The sequence below is a fragment of the Salarias fasciatus genome, chromosome 20 (assembly GCF_902148845.1).
Source record: "Salarias fasciatus chromosome 20, fSalaFa1.1, whole genome shotgun sequence".
NCBI lineage: Eukaryota > Metazoa > Chordata > Actinopteri > Blenniiformes > Blenniidae > Salarias > Salarias fasciatus.
Window position 1 is genome coordinate 23,140,133 of NC_043764.1, and position 25,414 is coordinate 23,165,546.

At 45.8% G+C, this 25,414-nt stretch overlaps 3 protein-coding genes across 4 annotated transcripts in view; 2 read left to right on the forward strand and 1 right to left on the reverse strand.

Moving 5' to 3' along the window:
* The window catches only part of LOC115408633 (rho-related GTP-binding protein RhoA-D), a 644,285-nt gene that overhangs the window by 302,629 nt on the left and 316,242 nt on the right, over positions 1-25,414 (reverse strand). The gene's annotated exons all lie outside the window — the stretch shown is intronic.
* On the forward strand, positions 10,284-12,935 carry LOC115408639 (transcription factor Spi-B). The gene is given in 8 exon segments (XM_075410473.1): positions 10,284-10,425; positions 10,521-10,548; positions 11,135-11,342; positions 11,445-11,486; positions 11,489-11,565; positions 11,956-12,017; positions 12,019-12,110; positions 12,247-12,935. Coding segments are annotated over 7 exon segments (810 nt in total). The 5' UTR covers positions 10,284-10,425; positions 10,521-10,527; the 3' UTR covers positions 12,555-12,935.
* On the forward strand, positions 15,076-16,705 carry LOC115408618 (adenosine receptor A1). 2 transcript variants are annotated; one of them, XM_030119466.1, is made up of 3 exons: positions 15,076-15,522; positions 15,603-16,052; positions 16,150-16,439. In XM_030119466.1, the coding sequence occupies exons 1-3, from the start codon at positions 15,185-15,187 to the stop codon at positions 16,310-16,312; spliced, it is 951 nt and encodes a 316-aa protein (XP_029975326.1). In that variant the 5' UTR covers positions 15,076-15,184; the 3' UTR covers positions 16,313-16,439. The 2 variants fall into 2 exon arrangements, with proteins under 2 accessions (XP_029975326.1, XP_029975325.1); XM_030119465.1 differs by having other exon boundaries at positions 15,164-15,522; positions 15,603-16,048; positions 16,150-16,705.

The window sequence follows — 25,414 nt, forward strand, 5'->3', positions numbered from 1 at the left end:
CTCAACACCTGCCTCTTCAGCCCAGACTGCATTTCTGCACACCTGTACGTGCGCCTTCTGTTTCTTTTGCAGATGCATGCGCTCACTGCGTCTTCCTCAGAGCCTTGAGCATGCCCGGACTGGTGCAGGGGCATTAGAAGGCCAGCCCAGGTATACTCAGCGGAAGCAAGTGAGACGGCGTGGGTCGCCTGTGGCGGCCAGCCTAGGTGTGTACTCTGGCTTTTCATGTGAAACCACCTGAAAGCCAACAAAAGGTCCCTCTCCTTCCCTTCGCCCCCCTCCCTCCCTCTCTTCCTCTCCGCATCTCGTAGTACAAAGGAAGGAATGAATTGAAAGAAAGAGCAGCGCAGAAGGGGGATGAGGTAAGGCGATGAGGATGCGAGGGTGGGGTGAGAGCTCGGAGACGGAGGGGGTGCTGATGAGTGGGGAAAACAGCGGTGAGGTATTTCCAAGCTGTTTGGTTGGAGAATCCAGAAGTGCAGCTAATAAACAATAAAGACGTTATATTTGTGGCTCTGTGCGTACTGTATATCAACATTGCTGTGTAGCTGACCAAACTTTGATAAACACATTGACAGGTTGAGTCCAGTCAGCTGGACTGTCGTGACGTTTTCACTTCCTCGTGCGAGCGTCTTCGTCAGTTCATGTTCCCCCACTGGCCCGTCCCGTCCTGACTCAGACGACTCGCAGCCTGGAGGAACGAGAGCACGCGTTACGCACACCGGCAGATTAAAGTCACCTCGCATGACCTGCTTAGTTCTTTCACATTTAAGAGTCCTGGAACAATCTTAAGCAAACACTGGTTTAGGTTTTGTACCGGAGTTTGCTTAAAGCTAATGTTCAACGTCACTCACCGGGCAAAACAAACTGAAGAGATCTGTAATAAAACAAAAAAAAAAAAGAATCAGCACTGAGAATACTGTAGCATCATCATGGCCCAATGGAATGACAAATTACAAAGATTACTTATTGATGGGAAGGATTTAAACTCTGTACTTAGATATTCCTAAGTCATGAACATGAGGATGGACTTAAGTATAATGATTAGATTTTTATAAGCACCTTCCAAGCCTCTCAAGGTCATCTCACCTTCCATTAAAGTAAAGTTATGGTGGATATATCTTCATGTGGATCCACGTGTCTTCACTGAATACTAAAGGTTACCGAGTGGCCTGAAATTGTAATGAAGTAAGTCTGAAAGCATCGATCCAAAAAGAAGCCAACACCCGTCTGAGTAAACACCCGTCCATCTTCTGTATCACTCCCGTCCAAATCAGGGTCACAGTGCTGGAGGCTCTCTATGAGCGACAGGACACACACACACACACACACACCCCACACACACACACACACACACAGCACACACAGACTGAGGAGTCGTAACTCCATCAGTCGTCACTTTCTGTATATTTGTTTCAGTTCGCTTATTATTTCTACATATTTAAAGATCGTCTGAAGTTCTTCGATAATATTAGTCAAAACGAGCTTATGCATTGAGAGCAAGGTTGTAATGTGACACTGACACAGTTCTAGCTGTTAATATAGAGAGTAGCTCACGATCAGTAAGGCTTTCGACTCCAGTTGCTGATAAATAAATGCCGTAACATCAAAGTCATTGATCACGTAATCTGCTCTGCTGCCCAACTACTTCGAGTTGAGACTAAATGAGTTGTGTGCAGCTGTGTGGTGATAAAGTCTACAGACCAAATTCATTATAGTGAAGCCACGGCCAAGCTGAACCCCTGAAAAGACAAACGATGGTCTGTAGTTGTCATTAGAGTCTCATTTGGTTTTCTGTGAACCACCGCTTTAGATCATGGTCAGGAGACACTGTTGACTTTATTTTCCTGATTCTATGAAGAGCCTAATTCATATCACCTTTCTCAGCATGGCTCGCTTTTGAAATCTCTGGAAAGTGCTGAATTACTCGTCTTGAGGTCTGCTTACCTGAAATTACAGCCCAGATCAGTCAGTGTGACATTATTTTACCTTTACTGTCATCAAACGTGCGGAACGTTCGATCCGCTCTTTCCCTGCTTTCCCTGCTCTGACAGCGTGATCTGGGAGAGGTAATATGGTGAAATGAGTTGACTGAAGTCGACAGGTCCACACATGTGCACCGCCGAAAGCAACAGACGCTGCTCTCCGTTTGATGCTATTCTCAGCGACGCCAGTGGCGCTGCAGTCGTACGGCCTCGTGTTTTTTAATACAGCTGTATGTGCGTGTGTTTTTCTGTTACACCCTGCGGATTCTTTCTATGAGAAAATATTTTAAAAAAGCCCATTGACCTTAAAGAATAAAACTGTGTGAAATGTCTGATCTTGTCTGTGCGTGCGCGCGCATGCATGTGTGAGTGATGGATGTTTGTGCGTTCTTCGCAGCCGTCCCCCTCGATGGTATCGGCCGTGTCACCGCAGCCAGAGACTGATGTGGAATGTTAACAGTGACTGAAAGTATTGGACTGTCTCCACAGAGTCTCGCTCATGCAGAACCCAGATAGCGCGGACAGGAGACTCAACACGACGACGAGAGAGGCCTTATTGTGGCAGGTTTCACACCACCGTCGAGAATTCCACATATCTGAGGCGTGCGAAGCGGATGAAAGATTACAGCTATTAAAACCAGAAATGAGACACCCTGGAGGGGGGATGAGGGTTATCATCTCTTAAATTATGGCTTCAACCAGCTCATTAAATCTGGCAGTGCAGCTCAAACTCTACCCAGGCTGAGTGTGGATTTTAGCATTAGCTGAAAGAATGGCGCCATCAGTCTGTCACAGACAGAACAGCACGCTGTGTCCTTATTTGACAGCATCACTCCAAAGGTGAATCAGCTTCTGTTGCTCTTATACATTTTTGCATCAATAACTAGTTGGATAAAGAATAATGATATCCCAACTTCCTACCTTCACTTCTTTCTCACCATTTGTTTTAGGCTTCCCTAATTCTCCCCTGGTCAGAACAGTCACTTCCATTCCTCATTAAGATTCCTTTTTCTGCTAAATTTTTCTGCGAGTTGAAGATGTATCGTGGTCAGCATTGTCTTTTGAGAACGGTTTCAGCCAGGACTCCAGACAGGGCCTGACCATAATGAGGTGGAAAAGCCCCTTTTCAGCTCAGGTATTGTGAAATGTTGGCAGTCGAAGTTCTGGCACAGCTGAGGCTGCACTGCTGTAGTCATGCATTATGTCTCCATGTGCACGTACAGTGCACACATGAAGCTGAAAATTGATTGCATTGATTGTAACTCCACTAAAGGCAATTGTTTCGCTCAAAACGCACAAAGTTTCTGCGCTTTCAGCATAGATGCTGAGCCACACAAACCGACAGTCCGGTGCTCGACGTCTCAAGCTGCTCCGACACTGACTGGACCAACCACAGTTTGGCTTCGGCGAAGGAGAAGTGATGAATATCCGACCGTCAGTGACACGATGACGTGGCCTTCTGCGGAAAGAGGAACATAACACGACACAGCACTACAAAGCCTGAGTAGAGTACACACATGCTGACACAATTATCCTGCCTCCTCTGGGCACTCCGAAAGGTGCAGAAATCACAACAGAAAAACCCAGCTGAAGTAGTTCCCATGGATTTAACCTCATTCTATTCAAACTGCTGTGGATGCTTGTACTAGGTCCCTTTTGGACTTTTTTCTTTTCCTTTTTCATCTCTATTTTCCCTATTTCATCACTTTTTTTTTCCTCCCTTCATCATACAGCAGACACATGTATTCCCTCCAGAACTGAAGTTATTGCTGCAGCTAATTCTTCCATCTGTTTGACACAGTGAGATTCTGCTCCATGTCAACGTGATTACATTACAAAGCTTAATCTGTGCAGATGTGCGTATAAACCGTAAATCTTTCGCACTGTGACGTCCTCTAAATTGCTGATTCATGAGTAGCTCGGTGTTTGGCACACGGAGAGCAGCAGATGATGGTGTGAATTAAAGCCCGTGGCAGTGACGACCCTCAGACGGCCCAGAAGAGTCCAGCCTTGACCGGTAATCAGAGTGGCGAGGTGCAAACACCATTCATCCCATTAGTAGGATGAAAACATCAATGTGAGTTAACAGCCTCGGCCCATGTGGGGTTGCCTTCTGAATAACATCTCTGTTCCTTCTCAGACACTGAAGTCACCAGAACTGCTTTTCCAGGTTTCAGGTTTTAGTTTAAATCTGTTTTATTTGATCTTATGATCTGTTTTTCTTCATCTTCTCTAATTAGACAAAGGTCAGCATGCTAGCATGTTCAAATAGGTGCACAATATATTGTATGTACACCATTTCTCTAACCTTTAAACATCTTTTTAAAGGGGAAAAAAGCTAAAAATGAGATCCAAAGTCCGAAGCTGGACACCCAACCCCTTAACCTTTGGTCTGAACCTTCTGAATCACACCCAGATGCATGAAACATCTGGATTTTTAGGACTAAACCTGAATTCTTAAAACTAGACCTGTTTTGTTTGTGTGTGTGCTTTCTTTAACCCAGACCTGGATTCTTAAATCTACATCTTGATATTCAAATTTAGACCTGGATTCACTTGACATGGATTCTTTAGAGACCAACATTCTTTCTGTGAGGCTATAAATCATCAAACATCTGGATTTAGTTGAATCAGAATTGGGATTTTTTTTTTTTTTTTTTAATAAACTGTGTCCTTTGAAAAATGGACATACATTCTTTCCAAAAAAAAAAAAAAAAAGTCCAGCCAAACTGAGACTTTGGCCTGGACTCTTGAGACTTGAGACTTTCATCTAAAGTTGAGATTTTTGAACGTTTTAAATGAGTGACTGGACCCTTTGAAACGGACTCAGACCGTTTTAAAAACACACACGGACTGAAGACAGAGTTAAAAATCACTTTCTCTGAGGCTTTCTTGAAAACAGCAGCTTTAAGTCTGGTTTACAGGTTTGGTTTCTGTGGTGGACATGTTAACAAAAATCACATGTGAGAAGAGATTTTGTTGTTTAATGAGGTGACAAATCCAGACGTGGGGTAAAAAAAAAAAAGGCAGCCATTGTTTTTTCCGCCCTCTGCCCCGATGACAGCTGTGGAGTGGAGGTGTGGGGCCTCGGCGGGAGGAAACCCTGCGACCTGGCCGAGCCGCGCTTCCAGGCAAATCAGCTTGGATCTGCTGAGCGTAGTGTGTGTGTGTGTGTGTGGTGTGTAGGCTTTCCTCTGTGCAGCAGGGACCGCTTTCAAAATAGCTCGTCAGAACCTTATGGCCTTTATTGTGTTCTCTGGAAAAATCTCATGGAGATGTTTCGTTTAATCCGCGGCGCTCAGATAAAATTTCCCCCCACCTCGCTCTTTCTTTGCCCGCGCTTATCTCCCATGATTTATGTACAGTCTTCACACTCGCGTTTATGTGTTGTTCCGATAAGGCCGGTGAACTCGTGTGCGAGTCTGCGAGCTTTATGAGTGTTTATTGAGACCACAGATTGTAGGACTGCCTACTGGAGGACACAAACATCTTCCGTGGGAATGCAAAGTCCCAACAGTTCCCAAATCCCAATCCTTATCTCCAGCATTCCCAAATGACCAGCGTGTGCTGTCCTCCGCAACCAGGACCATAATTCAGCGCCTGCGTGGCTGTTTGAATCAATTCTGACAAATTTCCTGTGAAAAAATACAACACAAGTTGTTTAATAATCATTATAATAAAGACTAAAACCCAAGTGAAACTCAAGTGGCTTGAAAAGTTAAATTTTAGATTTCACATTGGGTGGCGAGGCGGGACGAGAAGAAAGTGATGGAGAGGTGGAGAGGCTGGCTGTGCTGAGAGGAGGCGACCTCAGACTTTGCATACTTTCCCATGTCTCTGATACAGAGTGCGTAAGCCAACATCACAGCATGTCCAACTGCCTGCTCACCTGGCTCACCTGGCCCGCACCACCCGTGGGTGTGAACCTCAAACACAGCCTTAAAAAAAACAAAAAAAAAAAAAACTGTCAATCCTCACAAATCATTCAAATCATCATCAATTATACAATTATTCCCCCACTATTGGACAGAGCCACTCTAGCAGCGATAATGTCGTCTGAGCCTGCAGACTCTGGAGGGATTATTTCCAAATCCCAACGAGTGAATATTCCACATATTGCTGAGGTTTGGTGTTCAGATCAGTTTGTTCTCTCTCATTAGGATTCCTGCTAAAACCACGTGCTTGTGATTCCAGAGATACACACTCAGCGAGCTGGGCAGGCTGTTGGGGATTTCCCGGGAGCCTGCTTGTGTACAGTTGATTTGCGTACGCTCGCTAATCTACAGGGTTTGGCTTTAACTGTAAATTCATCACACCTGGACACATGGACGCACACGCAAACACACACACACACACACACACACACACACACACACCAGCCAGCCCCTTTGCTCATCAGCAAACCGATGGCGGTGCCGATAAGTCCACTACGAGCCGGTCTTAATGGCTTTGAGGCCTCGCACGCCACTGGTCAGCCATGTGTGCCGGCGTCTGTGTGTGTGTGCAGTCACCTGCCTCTCTGTGACCGTTAAAATCCTCGCAGGCGCCACACAGCTGATCAAATTTCTCCCGTTCTCTCTCACACACCCCTACAACACACCGTTACACATGATATAACAACAGGGCAGCATGCAAATGTAATTACAACTAATGATAACAGCAGCAAAATGACGGTCATTACTTTTATTGCCGGTACACACCCTGATATCGCTCCACGATCACTCTCCAGAGAAAAATAATGAAATAATAAAGATTTTAGGACAGTGCAGTGAGAGCAGTTTAAACATTTCAGTGCTAAGAATGAAAAAGACAGAATATTGTGGGCCTTTTGTCAATGATGCAACACCTCACATGAGACTGTCACCTGCCTGTGTGTGTGTGTGTGTGTGTGTGTGTGTGTGTGTGTGTGTGTGTGTGGTGTGTGTGTGACGGCCAGGGTCCAGTGTCTCTCTGCTTATCGTCTTGTCGGACTCCTCCAGGTGCAGCCTGAGTTACTTGAATCCTAACTGTCATCATTTCACCAAATGCCGAGGGTTTTTCCGGACATGTTTATCCAGTCGTTTCTCAGACGTTCTTGAGTTCTTTTTTTTTCTTTTTCTTTTTTTTTAATGTTCCATTTAGTTGCACTTTCATCTTCTCGTTCTGCTGATGTGAAACATTTGTTTCCTTCTCTGAAAGTCACACAAGTCATTCTATTGACACGTGACATTGATATCGACATGATCATCCGCTCATCTTCAGCCACCATTTGGATTCCCTCCATGGACTGACATGTTGATGGTCTGAAAAAAACATTCAAACTTTTAAACAGTTCAGGAAATAACTGTGCTTGTCTTCAAAACATTTCGAAATACAGCTGTGAAGGCGGCGTGGAATACTGTGTCAGCACATTTTGTTGTGGTTGATGGGCTCAAAACAGAAATTCCTCGTGCCATTCTGACGCCCTTATGTATTGTTTAAGCCGTGTGTGATTTCTGAGCCGGTAAAAGTCCCACCACAATAACCCAGCATGCTTCAGCAGTGCTCTGGAAATTACTTTGGAGAATATTTGAATATTTTTCACGACAACTTGTGTCACTTTCGTTTGTTTTCTGTTGACTGATAAAAATGTAAGTGTCAGCATAAACTGAACCGTTGACATGGAAAGTCTTTAAGTGATCCAGTAAAGTCTCCTTATATTAAGAAAGCATCAGAGTAAACAACATGGAAATTAGTTGTTGAACCATTGTCCCAGTGTACAATATTAACTTAACATTTCTGTTCCTCCTAAATCTTTAAAAGACGCCAAAATGTCTGCAGATCAGGAACCTTAAAAAAAAGCTGAAATTGGGAGAATGATAATGCAGAGGCTGTTATCGCTTTTGCAACTTAAACACCAATTAGATCAAATGACAAATGTCCTGAAGCACAACTGAGTTCATTGCCAGCGAGTGTTTTCGTGACCTGATTATTCAGTTAACATCGAGGCCGATCGACGTCACATGAACGGGAAACACTCCTGACGCTTCACAGAAACCTTTTTATTTTCCCCTCCTACTTGCTCAACAGGTTTTCATAAATAACATCCAGAGCCAGAAAAATCCTCTTTGTTTCTTTACAAGAAAAACAATGTCCGTGCTTAAGCTGGGGGACGATAACCAAGTGGTGTGTCTCTGTACCTTCTATATTATCATATCTTGCTTGACCAACGCCGTTAACGAAGCATCAGACGTTAATATGTACAAACACAGTTTGATCAATAGATTCAAACAGGAGGGAAAAATCATTATGTAATAGTATGAAATTCAAACCTTGAAGTGAATGAAAATGCCTGAAACGAAGAAACCCCTCACACAGTCTGACATGTTGACCCATGATGAACTTGAATCTCTGGGATGAATTACGCTCCTGATGTCTGTGGCAATAACTCAGTGTATGAATTTCTGCACTAAACCCTGACATGTTGTAAAGTTATTGCCCCCCCATTCCTGTGAGAGCACTCTGCGTTTATATCTCGTAGAGGTGATAGTCGGGGGTATAACACAGGGTGTAAATATCCGCCGCCTCTCCTGCTACATCCATGTCATATATCATCCATTCAAGGAGATCACAGCCTTCATTGTATTTAGATTTATTATGCTCATAAACACCTGCCGGAATCACCTTTTAATATTTTTCTGGGCTTCATTTTTTTTTCCTTCTCCTTTAGTAAATGTGTATTCCACATTGCAGTGCAGTCATCAGTGGGTTAACGTGCACACACAAACACACCTGCTCACGCACACGAGTGTGTGCCGCTGACCTGACGTCTGTGTCATTTGACTGTTTGAGGAGTTTTTCATTCAGGTTAAATAAAGTCATGACAGCTGCAGGTATCCCTCTTTACAGACACAAACTGGAGGGACCGTTCCTTTAAATATATGACGCAGTCTCTGGTTTTTTATCTGCACTGAGCTTGAACTGACCCATTTCGCGCTAAACTTCAGACTCTTGGTGGTTGTTAGTCGTCAGGTTGACCTCCGGCAGCTCTGTTTGTGCAGCAGTTACAGACCGAAGCTTTGGGGAAAATCCCTTCGCTTCACGCACACACCTGTGCCATAGCGAGCTGCGTGTTGCACGGCCCGTTGTGCACAGGAATCTACGTCTGAATTCATACACACATAAAAATGAAAAAAAAAAAAAAGGGAACAGGCTCACGTATGACACACAGTTAAAGCTGTTTCAGGTAAACTGAATGGCGTCACTTGATTCAAGCACAGCATGATGTAACCGACTGTTCAGCTGTTAATGGACGGTGACGTTACTCTTATATGTCGCTGCTTACATGAGCTGTAAAACCATAGTTTATGACAGTTTCTTTTATGGTGTTTGTTGGGATTAAGGTTATGAAAGTTTACAGAGTTAGAGCAGATGACTGCTCAGAGCTGAAGATAAATGATTATAGTTAACACTGTCAGCAAAAAAAACAAAAAACCAAGAGTGATTAACTGGTGGTGCTGACAAGTTAAATCATCGCTTAGAGATAATACATCTTCACCCTTTTAAATCATTGTTTCAGGTTTGACAAAGAAGCGTGCGTGCGTGTGTGCGTGCGTGCGTGTGTTATGTGTACCACTATAATCTAATGAAACAGCTCAGTTGTAAAATTCCATGTAGTGAAATACTTACTGGAATAATGACTTTGACGAACAGGAGGCGGGGCCACTTCATTGTTTGGGGTCAAAGTTCACAGTTGCAATTGTCATCAAAATGTTTCTCACAAAGTCGTACTGCAGAGGTGCACACCAACTGATTACGAAGAGCGTGACAGTGAATTTGAATGTGTAATTGTGTTTCTATTAAATTTACTACTTGCAGTCTATATTTTTCGTTCTGAATTCTGTTCGAATGGAGTATTTTACGTGTCCTTCACTGAATAACTTAAAAGCCTGACACTTCTCCATCCGTTTGCTCTTCTGTGTGAATTAAACGATAACAAACCACAGACACACCACACGTTTTGATTCCAGGAAATAAAAATGAACACGTGAACACTCACTGAACCATGAAACATGAATTAAAGGATTAATCAAAAATAAAAATTGAAAAGCACTGCTTTTAAATCTGTGTGTTTGCATTGGAATAAAAGACAACAATGAGCATCAAGTAACACTGCTTTTCTTAATATTGACTTAAATCATAGAATAAACAACAGATCATCGAGTAGCTCAAACCACTATTTTTTTTTGAGCCACTCCCCCTTTAATAAAAGCCTCTGGCCAATGGGAGGAGGAGGAAGGTGTGTGGCCAAACCTATAAGAGAGGTGACTTCCAGGTGGAGCATCACACAGGTGAACCGTCACATCCTCATGTCTCCATCCTGAGGATTCTTCTTCACTGCAGCAGCACGAGGAGTCCACCTCTGACCCGGCGAGGTACAGGACGCTTCACACACACACTCATCCAGTCGGTCACGTGACGGGTAGGTTAGAGAAGTGTGTGAGAGAGCTTCTTTCACTTCTCTGTTCATGTTAAAGATATTTTTGTCTAACAGAGACTCCTCTTCTCTCTTTCCAGATTAGATATGTTGGCAGAAATCGAGACGGTGAGTCTGGTGTTATTCTCTAATGTTTTATTATTTGTGTCACCTGGTGGAATACTGATGAAAGTGTGTCCATAGTTTTAGAAACTGGTGGTGAAATTCTCTGAATGTTATCATGCTGGTGTGTGTAGTGAGGTTGAAATCATATTTGCAAGTTCAGATAATGAAATGCTCTCCACAGTTATCTGCAGAAAACACAAACACTTGCATAAATTTGCCAGTCAAACTAAGATGCAGATGATGCCAGAGTGTTAGCTGGCTGCTCTCCAACACCAACACCGAAACACACACTTCAGGTCAGGCTGCGTTCACACAAGCTCAGTTAAATAATGCTTCTTTCATTCTGGATGAATCTGTAATCTTAATTTCAGGAGATTCCATTGATATTTACAAGACTGATCATTTAAAATCATTGACATAATTAATTCATCATTGTTTCCTCACATCTGAAGAGTAGCAGCATATTTGGTCTGATAGAAACAGATCAGTGACGACAGAGAGGAGATAAACAACACATCCTGCAAAATATTCCTCTCTGTGTGCATCACACCTTAACAACTCACCCTGAGTGTGTGTTTGTGTGTGTCAGATGGCTTGTGTGACTGAGATCAAGCTGAGTGCGGCCCGGGGAGCCTGGAGCGCGGCGGCGCCCTCCTGCTGCCCCGAGGTGGACCTGGAAGTGATCGAGGAGTACCTGCAGGAGCACTCCCTGGAGGTCCAGCCTGCACACACGCCCGCGTCGCTCCTGACCTCCACGTGGCAACAAGCACACCTTCACCAGGGCAGCAAGATCATCGGTTGGTAGCTGTGATGGTGAGCGTACTGGAAGTCCCTGAGTGTGTGTGTGTGTGTGTGTGTGTGTGTTCCTGTCTACCCGCCGTGCTGCTGTTTCCTCCCAGAGAACAGCTGGTCGGGTCAGCATGCCTACGAGTGGCACTGCCACTCCACACCCCAAACGAAGACTACAAGGAGCAGGTGCCGCCCCCAGTCTGGTCAAACTGCCATGACATCCAGTGGGGAGTCTGAAAGTCTCTGTCCCTTAAGCCTTAAAGATCTGAAACTTGTTGACTTTTTGTACTTTCACACATGTAGAGTACAGGGGAAGTGTTCTATTGATGTTCAGAGGCCAGTCACACTGGAAGTGTGTTAGTTACCCCTATAGAACAAGGAAACACCTTTCATCAGACATGTGATGCCATACTACGGGAAAATCAAATAAGAGAATTTGTTGTAAAAAATACTCCAATGACATGTTTTTGGTGAGAGATAAATAACATTTAGAGGGAAAATCCCTTCGTTTTCAACAATCATTTTGAATGTCTGTCACATTTAAGCATTGGGCGAGCTGCTTGTATGACTGGTGAAGATGACTGTATTTGTGAATTATTTATAAGTTTTTGTTTGTTCCAGGATCACATCACACAGTCCTACACGGCGCCGGTGTACATCGATTCCGATTCACAATCGAGCAGCTCAGTATCACGAGTACCAGGATTCCCCGTCGCCGTCCTCTGACAGGGGCGACCGGAAGGACAGAGACGCTCTGCCTCTAGCGCCGCTGTCAGGTATAAGTCCACACAAATGCAGTGTGTGTTCCTGTACAGCCACTCTGGAGTAAATTACATCCGTATATGAAACTTCTCTGGCAGTTTACTCCTAAATAAAACTTTATAATCTCGTATTTTCTGTATTTCTCATCAGGAAAGAGGAAGGAGAGGCTTTTCCAGTTCTTGTTCGAGATGCTTCAGACGCCGTCGATGAGGAGCTGCATCTGGTGGGTTCAGTCCTCCTCGGGCACCTTCCAGTTCTCCTCCCAGAACAAAGAGAGCCTGGCTCAGCTGTGGGGCCGCAGGAAGGGGAACCGAAAGACCATGACTTACCAGAAGATGGCGCGGGCGCTGAGGAACTACTCCCGTACAGGAGAGATCCACAAAGTGAAGAGGAAGCTCACCTACCGGTTTGATGAAAAGACACTGAAAGGCCTGCAAGCAGACTCCAAAACAGTGTAGAAATGTTTCTTTTGTTTGTTTGTTTTAGCATAGAAAGAGAATGAGCATGAAGGACGTTGAGTGAAATGACTTTGTATTTCACGGAAATATCCTTCATGTTGATTCTGTGTCATTTTTAACAATAAATAAATACTGAGTATTTTCAAAAAAAGACAGTGGAGGTTAGAGCTTCTTCTACATACAAAATCACAGGAGTCAGGAGTTTGTCAGACAGAAGCACTGAATTTGTAAACCTAACAGGTTATCACATCGAATCTACTTCATAAGTAGAAATGAACTCGTTCTCAGAATTAATATTCTGGTTTCCTTTTGTGTGTGTGTGTTAAATTTTCAGCAGATACACCTTCAGACTGTTGGACAGAATAAATTTTTGTAAACATCTGTTTGTGTCAGGATCTGTTTTTTTTAAATAAATAAATAGAAAAAACTCACAATCTGCCTGCTTGTTAGGTGTACAAAGACACAGTGTTCATATCGCACAGAGACACAAAGATGTGATTATAAACCAAAGCAAACACAGACACACACCCAGCACTATGCAAAGTGAGCGTGCAATGAAAAACCGCCACAGACAACAGACGTGTTAATCAGTAACATCTGAAAGTCCCCTCACACACACACTGAGGGCTGCTGGTGGTAAATATGACTTTCTCCCGCCAGATGTAGAAATGCAAATCATTTAGGTGTCAAATACACATGGCTCATCATTTTTTTTAATATCTGGGAAAAACTGTGGAAATATCATTTATAAAAGTCAATAGGCTCTATGCACAACTTCACCACTTCCTGAACTTCAGGAGGCTCCTTGTTTCCTGTCTTTCATGATAGGATGAGCTCATTAATACAGGTGTGTCTGAAGTTGTTGCAGAGGTCAGACACACCTGCATTAATCAGCTCGTCCTATCATGAAAGACAGGAAACAAGGAGCCTCCTGAAGTTCAGGAAGTGGTGAAGTTGTGCATAGAGTCCATAAAAGTAATTATATTTAGATCGTATTCTTTTTCATACATTTCTCCACCATTCCATGTAAAAGCAAATCCTGCTCCCTTAAATGCAGATGCAAAAAAGATGTGTAAACCTGATTGAAATTTACACTAAACACTCAATCCCATTTAAGGCGCTGAGATCCTTTTCCTTTAAAGCAGGGGTGGGGAACCCTGGTCCTGGAGGGCCGCAAACCTGCATGTTTTCCATGTCTCCCTGCTTCAACACAGCTGATTGCAATGAGGCTCGTTATCTGGCTTTCTGCTGGACTTGGCCATGAATCTTGATTCGATTCAGGTGTGTTGAAGCAGGGAGACATGGAAAACATGCAGGTTTGCGGCCCTCCAGGACCAGGGTTCCCCACCCCTGCTTTAAAGCAAACACATTTTAGTTCATGGTTCACATGCAACCCAATTTTGTCTTGAGTGGGCCAGAAGGTAAAATAATACCATAATAACCTTTAAATTTAAACTTAAAGGTTTTCTGGTTGTTTTTTTTTTCTTTTCTGGTGCTGCACAGTTCATGTGATGAAGATGTGTTTAAACCAAACAGTCTCCAAAAACCAAACAATCACTGCTGGAAATGACTGAAAATGACTACAATCTCAACATAAAGCTGGTTTTAATGATACTTCCTAGTGCAAAATACAATAAAATTTGAAAAAATATTAAAAAAAAACCTCTCCGTCTAGCTGTTGTATTATACATGTTTTTCTAAACCTAGCCTGCCTTATTGCAAACTAGTCTAGCTTCGAGGCTAGGTTGCAATAAGGTAGCCGCTATGGCAGCATTGCTGATACCTCAGCTCGGGTCCCAGCACTGTGTTTGTCCGCTACCCTTAACAATTTTTTAAAAAAAGATAAACAGTATTTTTATCATAATTTTTACCACTTGCTTGGTGGTTTAAAGGGCCCTTATGGAGCCTGTTGCGGGCTGGTTTTGGCCCACACACCATATGTTTGTCATCCCTGGTCGAAATCTTCTTTTGACTTTTTAACAGATATTGGTCCAGTTTGATGAGTGGAAAGTACAAATGTTTCTGCTCATTTGAAGCATTATAGACACCTCAGTGAAAAATATGATGCACTGATGTGGAGAAAGAGAACTTACCTTTATAATCCTCATTACTTTCGTCACTTTTCATCGGACATGCATTAGATTGTCGATTTTTCCTCACATTTACTCCTAATTTGGAACTTTGACCTGGAGCTACATCAGCGTTTGGGAAATTTGTGTGACCAGCAGCGGCAGTGATGACTGTAAACACGCCTGCCAACAGAAAGGTGTGTTCGGAACTGAAGGCTGAGTGGGCTCGTCGGGATGTCCCTCCCTCAAAGGTTACCGAGGCTCGCTGAGAGGACAGCAGCTTCACTTGCTGATGAAACACAGATGGCGTCTCTGTGGAGTGTAGTCTTGTTTTTGCGTGCAGTCACAAGCGCTTGCATGTTCGCATATAAAAAGCATCTGCGCAATGCTCCTCTGGTCATTTGAGGCCTGGAGCTGAGAAACAAAAGGCTATCTGAGTCACAGATGCAGGACTGTGTTTGGACTTCCCTCTGCGCTGGATAACGTTTCACCTGCAACCTGGTTTTGGGAAAACTTGCTCAACTGGACTTGTGCTTCGTCCCCGCTGTCCCACCAGCAGCGATGACCGATTGGAGCTGGGTGGCCTACACAGCCGTGGAGGTGCTGATCGCCGTCGCGTGTTGCCTCGGGAATGTGCTGGTGGTGTGCGCGGTGTGCGTCGGCATCCGGGATTCTCTTCGGGAGCCCACCTTCTGCTTCCTGGTTTCTCTGGCCGTGGCGGACTTCCTGGTGGGCGTGGCCGCCGTGCCCCTGGCTGTACTATTGGACGGCTGGGTGAGGCTGACCCCCGAGCTGTGCCTGCTCCTCAGCTGCGTGGTTCTGGTGCTGACGGAGGCCTCGGTGCTGTCGCTGCTGGCCATCGCCGTGGACCGGTACTTGCGTTTGCACACGCCTCTCAGGTGAGCTCTGAACGCTGAAAACTGTGTTTCTCCAGTGGGAACTTTGCGAACCTCTCATGATTCCTCCTTTCTGTTCTCAGATACAAAGCCCTGGCGACACAGAGGCGCACGTGGCTGGCCGTGTCTGTGTGCTGGATACTCTCCTGCATTCTGGGGTTCACGCCTCTGCTTGGCTGGAACAATCGCTCTCCCACCAACACATCCTCCACCATGTCTCCACCGTGCACCTTCCTTTCAGTCATTTCCCTTCCCTTCATGGTCTATTTCAACTTCCTGGGATGCGTGATGGCGCCTCTGCTGGTCATGACCCTGCTCTACATGAGAATCTTCTGGAGTCTGCAGGGACGTCTGAAGGACAGCAGCAATCCTCAGGCCCAGGCGTCGCTGCTGAGGGAGAGGAAGCTGGCCTGCTCCCTGGCTCTCGTCCTCATTCTGTTTGCGGTCAGCTGGATTCCTCTGCACCTGATGAACTGTCTGCTGCTCATTCAGGGTCCTCAAGCCGTCACGAGAGGATCCGTTTACACAGGCAGGTGACCGCGGCTTGTTTTCTTCCTCTTCAACCGTAATCTGAGTTCACTACCCCGATCAACGATTCTGAATTGTATCTGTTGCTGCTGGTATTCCCAGGTATTCTCCTCTCTCACGCCAACTCAGCGGTCAACCCTGTGCTCTACGCCTACCGCATCCCCAAGATCCAGCAGGCCTACACTCAAATATGGAGACGCTTCTTTCTGAGAAGGAACTATCGCCACGAACAGAGGGATGTTCGGAGGTCTGTGACGGGAACTGAAATGCTCTCACAGAGATGTGTGAATCAAGAGGGGGGACCACACCTTAACAAAGCGCCACGAGGTCCTTTGGAGAGCAGCGTGTTTGATGCCTGAGTTCAAGGGACTTTTTTCATGAAAGAACATGTGACTGTCACTGTGTACGACAATGTTTGAAGTCTTTATCAAAGCTGTGTATCCTACTTTGTCTTTTATAGCATTCAGGAAGTGTATTGTATTCAGTCAGAGAGAAGAGAGAAGTTCTGATTGAGAAAATGTCATGAAATTGCAAACGGAGCTCTTGTTTTCTTCACCGAATGGCGATCCAATGCAGGTAAGTTAAGTCTTGTCAGTTCAGAAAAGCAGTAGGTATGGACACACTTCATGCTTTAATCTTTGCAAACACTCTTCTAACACTTTGGCCTGCCTCCACTGGAGGGCGCCACAGACCAGCCAGCCCGGGACGAGACGTTCAGTCAGACAGAACTGCAGTGTGATGAAGATCCCCTCAATGCAACTTGCTGACTTTAGCACCACCGGTTTTTATTCAGAAGTACATGATGTGACGGAGGTTACTGTACAGCCGCAGACATGAAACATCCAAAGCACATACGCTGGAGCTTCGTTATATGCAAGAATAAATGTGATACTTGAGCCGCGGGAGTCTTGAATAGTGATGAGCGTCCAGTGGACTCCACAGGGAAGGCAATAGACTGTATAGTTATCACCTGAGCAGGGTGCAATCCCACCCACCAAACTATACAACCTACTACCTCACCCTGTCAGAGCCCCAGTCAAACACTGCCTTTTGGGAAACAGAAAATGCGATTTAACTGCCTTCATTGTAAAAATCCTTTTCAAAAAGTGCACTACAAAGCATGTGAGCAGGACGGGAAGGTTTGCCGTCTGGAGATGGCAGTCGGCGAGTGGCTGACTCAGCTGTCTCCTTGGGAAAGACAGTAGATTGTATAGTTATCTCAAAAAGGTCGTACAACCCCACAACTATTCAATCTACTACCTCAGCCCCAAGGGCAGCATCCACGTTGCTTCAGCATCAGAGATCCACAACGGTAACTTTCCTGCAATGGCACAAAAGAAGAAGAGACAAAGAAGGTTATCTTTATTGACTGATGTGGAAACTGAATAAGACTTTTTACATGTGTGCTTTACCATCTAATATCAGCGGCCGTTTTTTTTTTTTGTACAGCTTCCTGGAAAAGATTCAAAAATTGTAACTTGTGGCTGAAGCAGTTGGTGAGTTTTCAACTCCAAAGATTCAGAGATGAGACTCATGACTTCTTCTCTAAAGAGAAACCGAGCCGATCGGCGGTTTTCGGTGCAAAGTTGAACAGGAAGGTTGTTCTGTCTGAGTAAATCAAAGACAAATTATTTGTACACGGACGCAGAAAGTCGAGGCACTAATGTGTGAAAAGCCCAACAAACGACTCACTGGCTTCCTGAGACTCTGGCATGTGATCGACAGAGGAAAAAAAATAAAAAGAGAGAGAGCTGCTCGACTCTGCCAGGAATCCTTTTCCGTTTTTGCCAAAAAACTGAGCTCACTCCAGTGGAGTATCCCTGTGTAGGCTGGCTGCTGCTCCTCAGACGGACATACACGCATAGATGCCCGCAAATATGGCTTCCGCCAGCTGCCTCTGATTGAATACAAAGCTCGGATTCTGCCCCCCAAAATCACAACAAGGAAACAAAATGGCGTCTTGCGCATCGGCCATTTTAGGGCTGCTTAAAAAAAAACTATAAGGTCCACCTTTCGGTCTTCTTCTTCTTCTTTTTTTTTTAATGAGAGTGCTGTGTCATGATGAAGAGAGAGCAGCTGTTTTATCAGCAGTGATGGAGAATCAATCTTGTGCCAAGTAGGAAGACGAAGCCAGCGGACCCACACGACGCACTCGATCACTGAGCGAGAGGCAAAACTCAAACTTCACTCGTCAGGCATCCAGCGTGAAAAAAAGTATCATCGCACACAGCACGCCGCCGCCATTCCTCGGCGGCACCGACAACCATTAAATCATTCACCCCCTTTCAACTTTCACTCATTTCATAATGAACCCGTTCGCTCATTCACAAGTCAGTGATTGCTAAACTATTACCAGAAAACGGGTGAGAGGTTGAAACTGGCCGAAGTCAAAGGGTTAATAAGTGCCAGACTATTAACGCCAGACCTGGGCCTCAGATGGGCAGAAGAGGCGTTAGAAAAGTAAACCGCTTGCATAAATTAGCATACAGCCACAGCCCCCGAGACTGGGTCCAGACCGGGCCGTAGTTAGCATGCAGTAGACCCTGTTAGTCTGATTACAGAAGACCAGACAGACAGAGGGGGGGGGGGGGGGGGGAGGGGGAGGGGGGGCTGGCGCGACGCCCAAGTCTGCCACCGTGCCAGTGACAGATCTATGAGCTCTGTTTGCTCGCCAAGAAGCGTCCCCTGGCTGGGGACACGGCGAGCAGACCGGCAGTGATGTGACACAGCGTGCTCAGGGAAATGGGTCAAATGAATGAAGATTAATAAAGACATCTGAAAGGGGAGAAAGCAAAAAAAAAAAAGAAATTCAACGTTAAATGCCAGTAGGGGAATTCTGTGCTTCTGGGTTAATTGCGAAAAATTGCCGCCCCATTCCCCCGACTGTTTTGGAAACACTTGAGGCCAAACTCGGTCAGTCATGTGAGCTCCGCCGGGCGCTGTTGTCTGTGATTGTGGACATTTTCTATGGCACTTCTGAGGGGCGCACACAGCCGGGCTGGGGCGAATCATTCTCTCTGTCAACAGCTCGAAGATAAACGCGACTTGTGGGGCCGCTGAGAGGATATTGAAGAGCAGATGAGAAAAGCAAGAAACGCTGCCAATTGAGTTAATCTCGTCTGCCGCGCAGACAGTCTGCGAATTTGCCGAAATATGGCTGCATGTTTGGAAATGCACATTAGCGGAGCCCCTGTCCGTGCCCAGAAGCACAGACCTTGTCCTCTTTTGCCCTCTGATAACACTTCCCTGCTGTGACCAACCAGGATATGTTTTTCTGGAGGCAATTTCCGACTTTAGCGCAGTCATCTTTCTCTGGGTGACAGTTACACGTGTTTGTGGAATTTCCAAAACCCGACTTCAGTTGCATCATGTTGAATTTTTATCCCTTTCAGTAAGCTTTGAACACTTTCTACATAGAGAATAGGTCAGACAAACAACAGATCTTTTAGAATACTATCACAACAGGGGGGCCTTCTGAAGAAACAGACGGCGGTCTTATGATCACACTATGTGTTCGTATTGCTTTTTTGTGGGTTTAGCCAAAATATTACTATTCAGTGGTTGCATTTGACATATTTGCAGCATCCCTAGCGTGAGTGTGAGCCAGATGTCGTATTTTCCATGTCTTTTCCCGACTGCACTGCAATTGTTCTGTTTTATCATATCACCGAACCGTGAGAAAACTTACAACTGTGCTTATGAATGGGTTTTACAAAAAAATCAAAACTGCGTCAAATAAAACAAACCAAAACATATGCATAAATTCACGCAACAGGCCCTTAGCTTCCACTCCTCTGCTGGGAAAGAAACGTTGGATTCGTTAAGATTTATTCTCCACGCAGCACAAACAACCCGAACGTACAAATTAATTAGCAAAATCCCAAACACACGTGTCACACTCAGTTGCCAGCAAAACTCCTGAAAATTGGAGCAGATTACCGCAGGAAGCTGAGGCAGGGAAATACCTATGGGTTGCCTGGTCCCTTGGTCCGCGAGACTGCATGAATGCCTGGCGCAGACACAGCGGTGGGGGCACCAGACGATTGGTACAGGTTCTTGTGTGTTTCTCTCTCTCTCCTCTCTCTCGCTCTCTCTCTCTGAGCTGTGTGCCAAGAATGGGCAGTGTCTGTGTGCCAGGCAGAATTTCAATAAGGGAGTAAGGACATGGTGATGGTGGGCAAGGAGGAGGAGGAGGAGAGGAGGAGGCAGGAGCAGTAAGGGAGCTGGATATGGCAGAGGAAGTATGCCACACAATAGACAGCAGGATGAAGTAATCCCTGTTGAAAAAGATGCAAAACGATATATTTTTTTTTTAGTCTTACTCACGACTAGTTGTCCTGATTCTCCGTGAAGCGCTGAGGCGGGTTTACCCACGGCAGCGTCTCCACCTGCCCACTCCTCGGGAATTCCTGATTCCTGCATTAAAGGAAGGGACGGGAGCACAGACTGTCCTCCATCCCACATGGCGAGGTGCCCACGCCGATGTTGTTGTATATCCTCATTAACCAGCACAAACACACAGTTCTCATGCTCACATGCATGCAGGTATACAGAGACAGGCTGCCATGTGCGTGTACTTACACTAACATGTACACTGGTACATAACCATTACATAGCTGCTCCAGATAAACTACTTTGATCCTGATTCACTGAATCTTAATTAGAGGAAACGATTGCAGTCCATTAGCTTCGCTGGTCTGTGAGATAGAGATCTGTGCAAACAAACGCCTGGGCTGACAGTATACGAGCAAGGTAAACCCTTCTGGCACCGTGTGTTGATGAAAAGATAACGTGAGCCACATATGTGAGGAACATTAGGGAGCTATTGTGTTGACATTGTGTTGTGTGACAATGACCGACATTAATCTCAACCTTATACAAACACAGAAGCCAGTTAAGGTGAATATTCAGAGGCAGTGTACAGAGATAGTACTGCTTACATTTTCAGACTGCCTCTGAAGTATTTCAGATAGGTTTATGTTGATTTCTTTTAGCGCTGTAAGAATTCTGCCCAGATGGCCAGTTTCTAAAACTTGAATGGACATAAAAAAAAAAAAAAGAAAAGAAGGAGGATGTCTTTACTCCTCTGCATCCACTCTTTCTGCCCCCCCTCGTCTATTTTCCACTTGTCTATGCTTTTTTGCTAATGTGCTAATGAGATGTGTGGTTACCATGGTTTCAAATGTTTCCGATAGCTCACAATCCTGGCCTGACATGTCACTACACGCCCACATGTTATAGCGATTAGCGGTGCCACACAGAGCCGTCCACGCACGACGCCCGTGCGGAGAGCATATAGACACAAAACAGATAAGGAGCGATGCCATTTTAAAGGGCATGCGCGAGCCTGCCTGCATATCTGCGCGCACGTACACAGAGAGCTAGGTGTGCAGGGTGCAGAGTGTGTGTATCTCAGACTAAACAGCTGCAGCTTCCTGCATAAGAAGAGAAACTTCCTGTTGCCTCGCTGCAAACCACAGCCGGTCAGCCAAGATATCAACCAATCAACTATGTTGTGGCTGAATGCAGGAGTTAGCCTGACTGCCTCTAGGTGAAAAAAAAAAAAAAAAAAAAAAACTCAGAAACATTATGAGGCAACGCGAGTAAGTTCATCTGAGGATAAGCGAGGGGCGGGGAAAGAGCTCTCCCACTCCTACCTCTCCTTCTGTCTCTGTAACTCTTGTTTTCTCTGTTTGTCTCTAGTCTTTTTTTTCCCCCCTTATCTGCACTTTTCCTCTGTACAGTCACATGTCAATATACAACAAAGAGAGGCTCTCTCTCGAACGTGATCACAGCTTTCTGAATTCATTAGCCACTCCGTGACAAACTCCAGCAATATAAAAAAATCGCAGGGGCTAAATGCTGTGGAATTACGAGCAGCAGACCCACAAATAGTGAGGGGTATGCCGAAAGGGGTCGCTTCGCTGTTTACACGTGGCACAAAGGCGCCATCTTAATACTAACCCCTATTCATACCACGATACCGTGCTGGCGATAAGCTGTTCGGTTGTTCCATCGTTGTACGAAAAACCATAGAACTAGTTCACTGTATACTTGCGTTCGATCATTAGGCTTGTTGAAGGAAATGGCTCCTGGTTAACAAACGTACTCTTTGCGGTTCGATCGAGCGCAGGGTGAAACATACACAGTTGCTGTTTCGGTGGTATTGAGGGGAGATTTCTAGAAGATACTGTTGAAAATTAACCATATGCTTGTCTTCTAGCAGCTGACAAAGACAGGTAACAATCAGATAAATATTACCATTAGCGTCTTTTTTCCTTCGTCTTCGGCTTTCTCAGTCGTGGTAAAAAGATCAAAACGACATCTTTAACAGGAAAAAACACCCCCGAAATGAACCACTAACAACATCAGTGTTAAAACGTTGTATCTGAGGATAAATCTGCCTTTTTCCTTCCGTCGTCGTGTCTTTATTTGAGCCGACTCGGTTTCATTTCTGCCCGAGTTTTCTCCGAAGTATAAAGAGTCTCGTAGAGAATATGCGGATTCCAGGACAGGCACGACACTGCCACACCTCTGGACTGCGGAGACAGCAAAATGAACACGCGTTTCTCACAAACGGCAGCCTCGTGTCCGAATTTTCCACGGAGCGCTTTGGAATGACCAAACGCGGAGGGCAGCACTGCCCTCGTGTCGCCCATCCCGACTGCCCCGGCCGACCAGAGACCCCGACAGGCGTCTCACCTGCCCGGTGGGTTCAGCCCATCGCCACAGGCCGGCAGACAGACTCGCACTGAACACAACAGCAGCTCTGTAGCTCGGCTGACCTGTCGAGGTCAAAAAAGTAAATGAGGAGGCCTGTCGTTCCTTGTGCCAGTCTCCTAAGAGACACCTGTTCGGCACAGAAAGGCACAGAAAGACTGTTTACCACCCTGTCAGCGACTGCTGTCCTGCAGCACACAGGGGAGCGGGAGAGGCCGACAGGGAGCCACAGAAAGACACAAAGGAAGCAGGGGAAAGAAGATGGTCAGCAGGGAGTCACGCAGTCCCTCGGAGCTCCCAAAACTTTCTCCTGCTATGTCCATCGAGCCAAAATGGCGCCGAGCAGAGTGCGGCGTGGCAACCGACGACGACAGGCACGTTTACAGGAGGTAGACCATGATGAAGGACAGAGAAGAGGTGAGAGGAACCAGAATAGAGAGATTATAGGGCAGTAAAAAAAAGACTGGAAGAGGTGTCGCGGGATAAAAAAGAAAAATACCTGGAGCCTGTATGTTAGCGGCGGGCTGGGCCGGAGGACTGAAGGAGAAGAGGGCCGTGATGGCGGGAGAAGGGAAAAGAGAAGAGTGGAGCACACCCTCTGAGAGATACAACCCCCTTCCCACAATCCCCTCCTACTGGCGTGAGTGCGTCTGTCCGTACACTGGGTGACAGAGGGACGTCTGCTCACGCTGAGCCCTGTAACACACACAAAACACACACAAACCACAGTATCAAACACGCAGCAGCACAACAAAAAGAGGAAAGCTCCACAACAGAAGCGCAATAGACTCACGATACTTCAGCCGCGTGCGACCGAGACAGAGTTAACCACGCCGGCGCAGAGATACGGGACAGCTCCAAACACAACACACACATGATCAATTCGCCAGCCTTTGGATCGCCCTCTGCTCTGCCCTGAGCTGTGTTTGCCTCGGTCTGCCTGCCCACTTTGGCACTGGCTGCCAAGAGGGAAGGAGAGAAAAGGAGGGGGGGGGGGGGGTATAGAGACAGAAGAGGAAGGGAGGGACATGTAGCGAGAGGAGGAACAGAAAGAGGAGTCAGAGAAAAAGAGTTAAGAAAAGAGTGTGCCACCGAAAGACAAGAAAGAGAAGGAGGAGAGGCGGCAAACTGTCGTCGGCAGACACAGTCACACAAAACAGTGGGACGGCCGCTCGGAGCACGGCGAAATATTTGCATGTTAATCATCAAACGTACAAAACACACCTCGTGCCTCGCACTCTCCTGATACTATCCTGCAGCGGCAGACAGACGGCGAGAGCGACGGCAGATCAGACACTTCTACCATATTGTTCCATCTCGCCATATTTCTTGCGGTCAATAGCTTCAAAAAAGCCCACACTGGTTAAAAAGATCCAAACTCCTAATCTGTTGGACGTTTGCTGTCAGTTCTCTCGCCAGAAAGCGGAGTCCCGGCAGACTTACTGTCTTCTCGGACATCTCAGTTCTGCCCTGCTTTCTCCATCCTCCCCTCAATTCGTCCTCTCCCTCCATCGAGGATAATATCAGCCCTCCTGAATTGGGAGGGGGTTTGAGGGGGAGTTCAGCTAAATGAATCAATGAGCAAGAGGGTGGATATTTCAGAGAATGTCACTTTTTTTTTCCCCCCCCCAGTCTTTGGCAGCTTTCCCAGGTCTCCCTTTGCTTTCTCACACCAGCATGAGGTTTGAGCACCAATGAGGATCTTGGATCAGGGAGATGTCGCCTCTAGATGACCCTCAATCATTAGGAGAGAAAACATAAATCCATCTGTTCATAAATGGCCCGACCTCTTCAACAGCCCACTAGCAGGCCAATCACTGGTACTTGAGCGGGTATCCCAGCTGAGCCAGCCAATCAGAGCCCCGCTTCTGCTCTGATGTCATTTTGAAAATGCTGCGTGTTATTTGAAGAAAAGAGACACACTTCATTAATAATACACCGCAACTGGAAAAAAAAAAAAAAAAAAAAAAAAAAGAAACACTTCCTTTGAAATAAAGTTGCACCAAACTCCAGAAGCCAGAATGCAGAGCTTGTTTCATCCTGGTCAGCTGAAACGGTTAAAAGCCTCCCTGCCGCCGTCCTGATAATAGTTGCTAAGTCCTCAAACTGACCGAACAGACACCGACGCACACATTTTTGAAGGGTTCTCCCACTCCTCAAACACTTACCACCGAGACAAAACAGACCACAATAGTCCAACTTCTCTGCTTAGACTCCACAAGTCTTTTCTCCAAGACTGGACAATGGACACACACACACACACACACAAGCATTCATACTGTACACACACACACACACACACGCACATACACACATGTGGTGCGAACAATCCGGTTCTTCCATGGAGGCTCAGATTCAGCCAGCAGGTTGGACAGCCCCTCAACGCGACGTCACGTCTCCTTTGTTGTTTATGAATTTATTTCTCTCCTCAGCTGAACTCTCTGAACCCAGCGTCCACCCCACCTCCTCCTCCTCCTCCTCCTCCTCCTCCATCTACTCCCCTCCCATCCTGTCCTCGAGCCCTACATTTACCCCCTGCCAACGTAGGCGGGCAAATACAGTATGGCTTTAACAAGGACTGAGAAAAGAAAAGAAAGAGAGACAGACAGACAGAGGGGAGAGAACAGGGAGAGAAAGAGCTCAGATG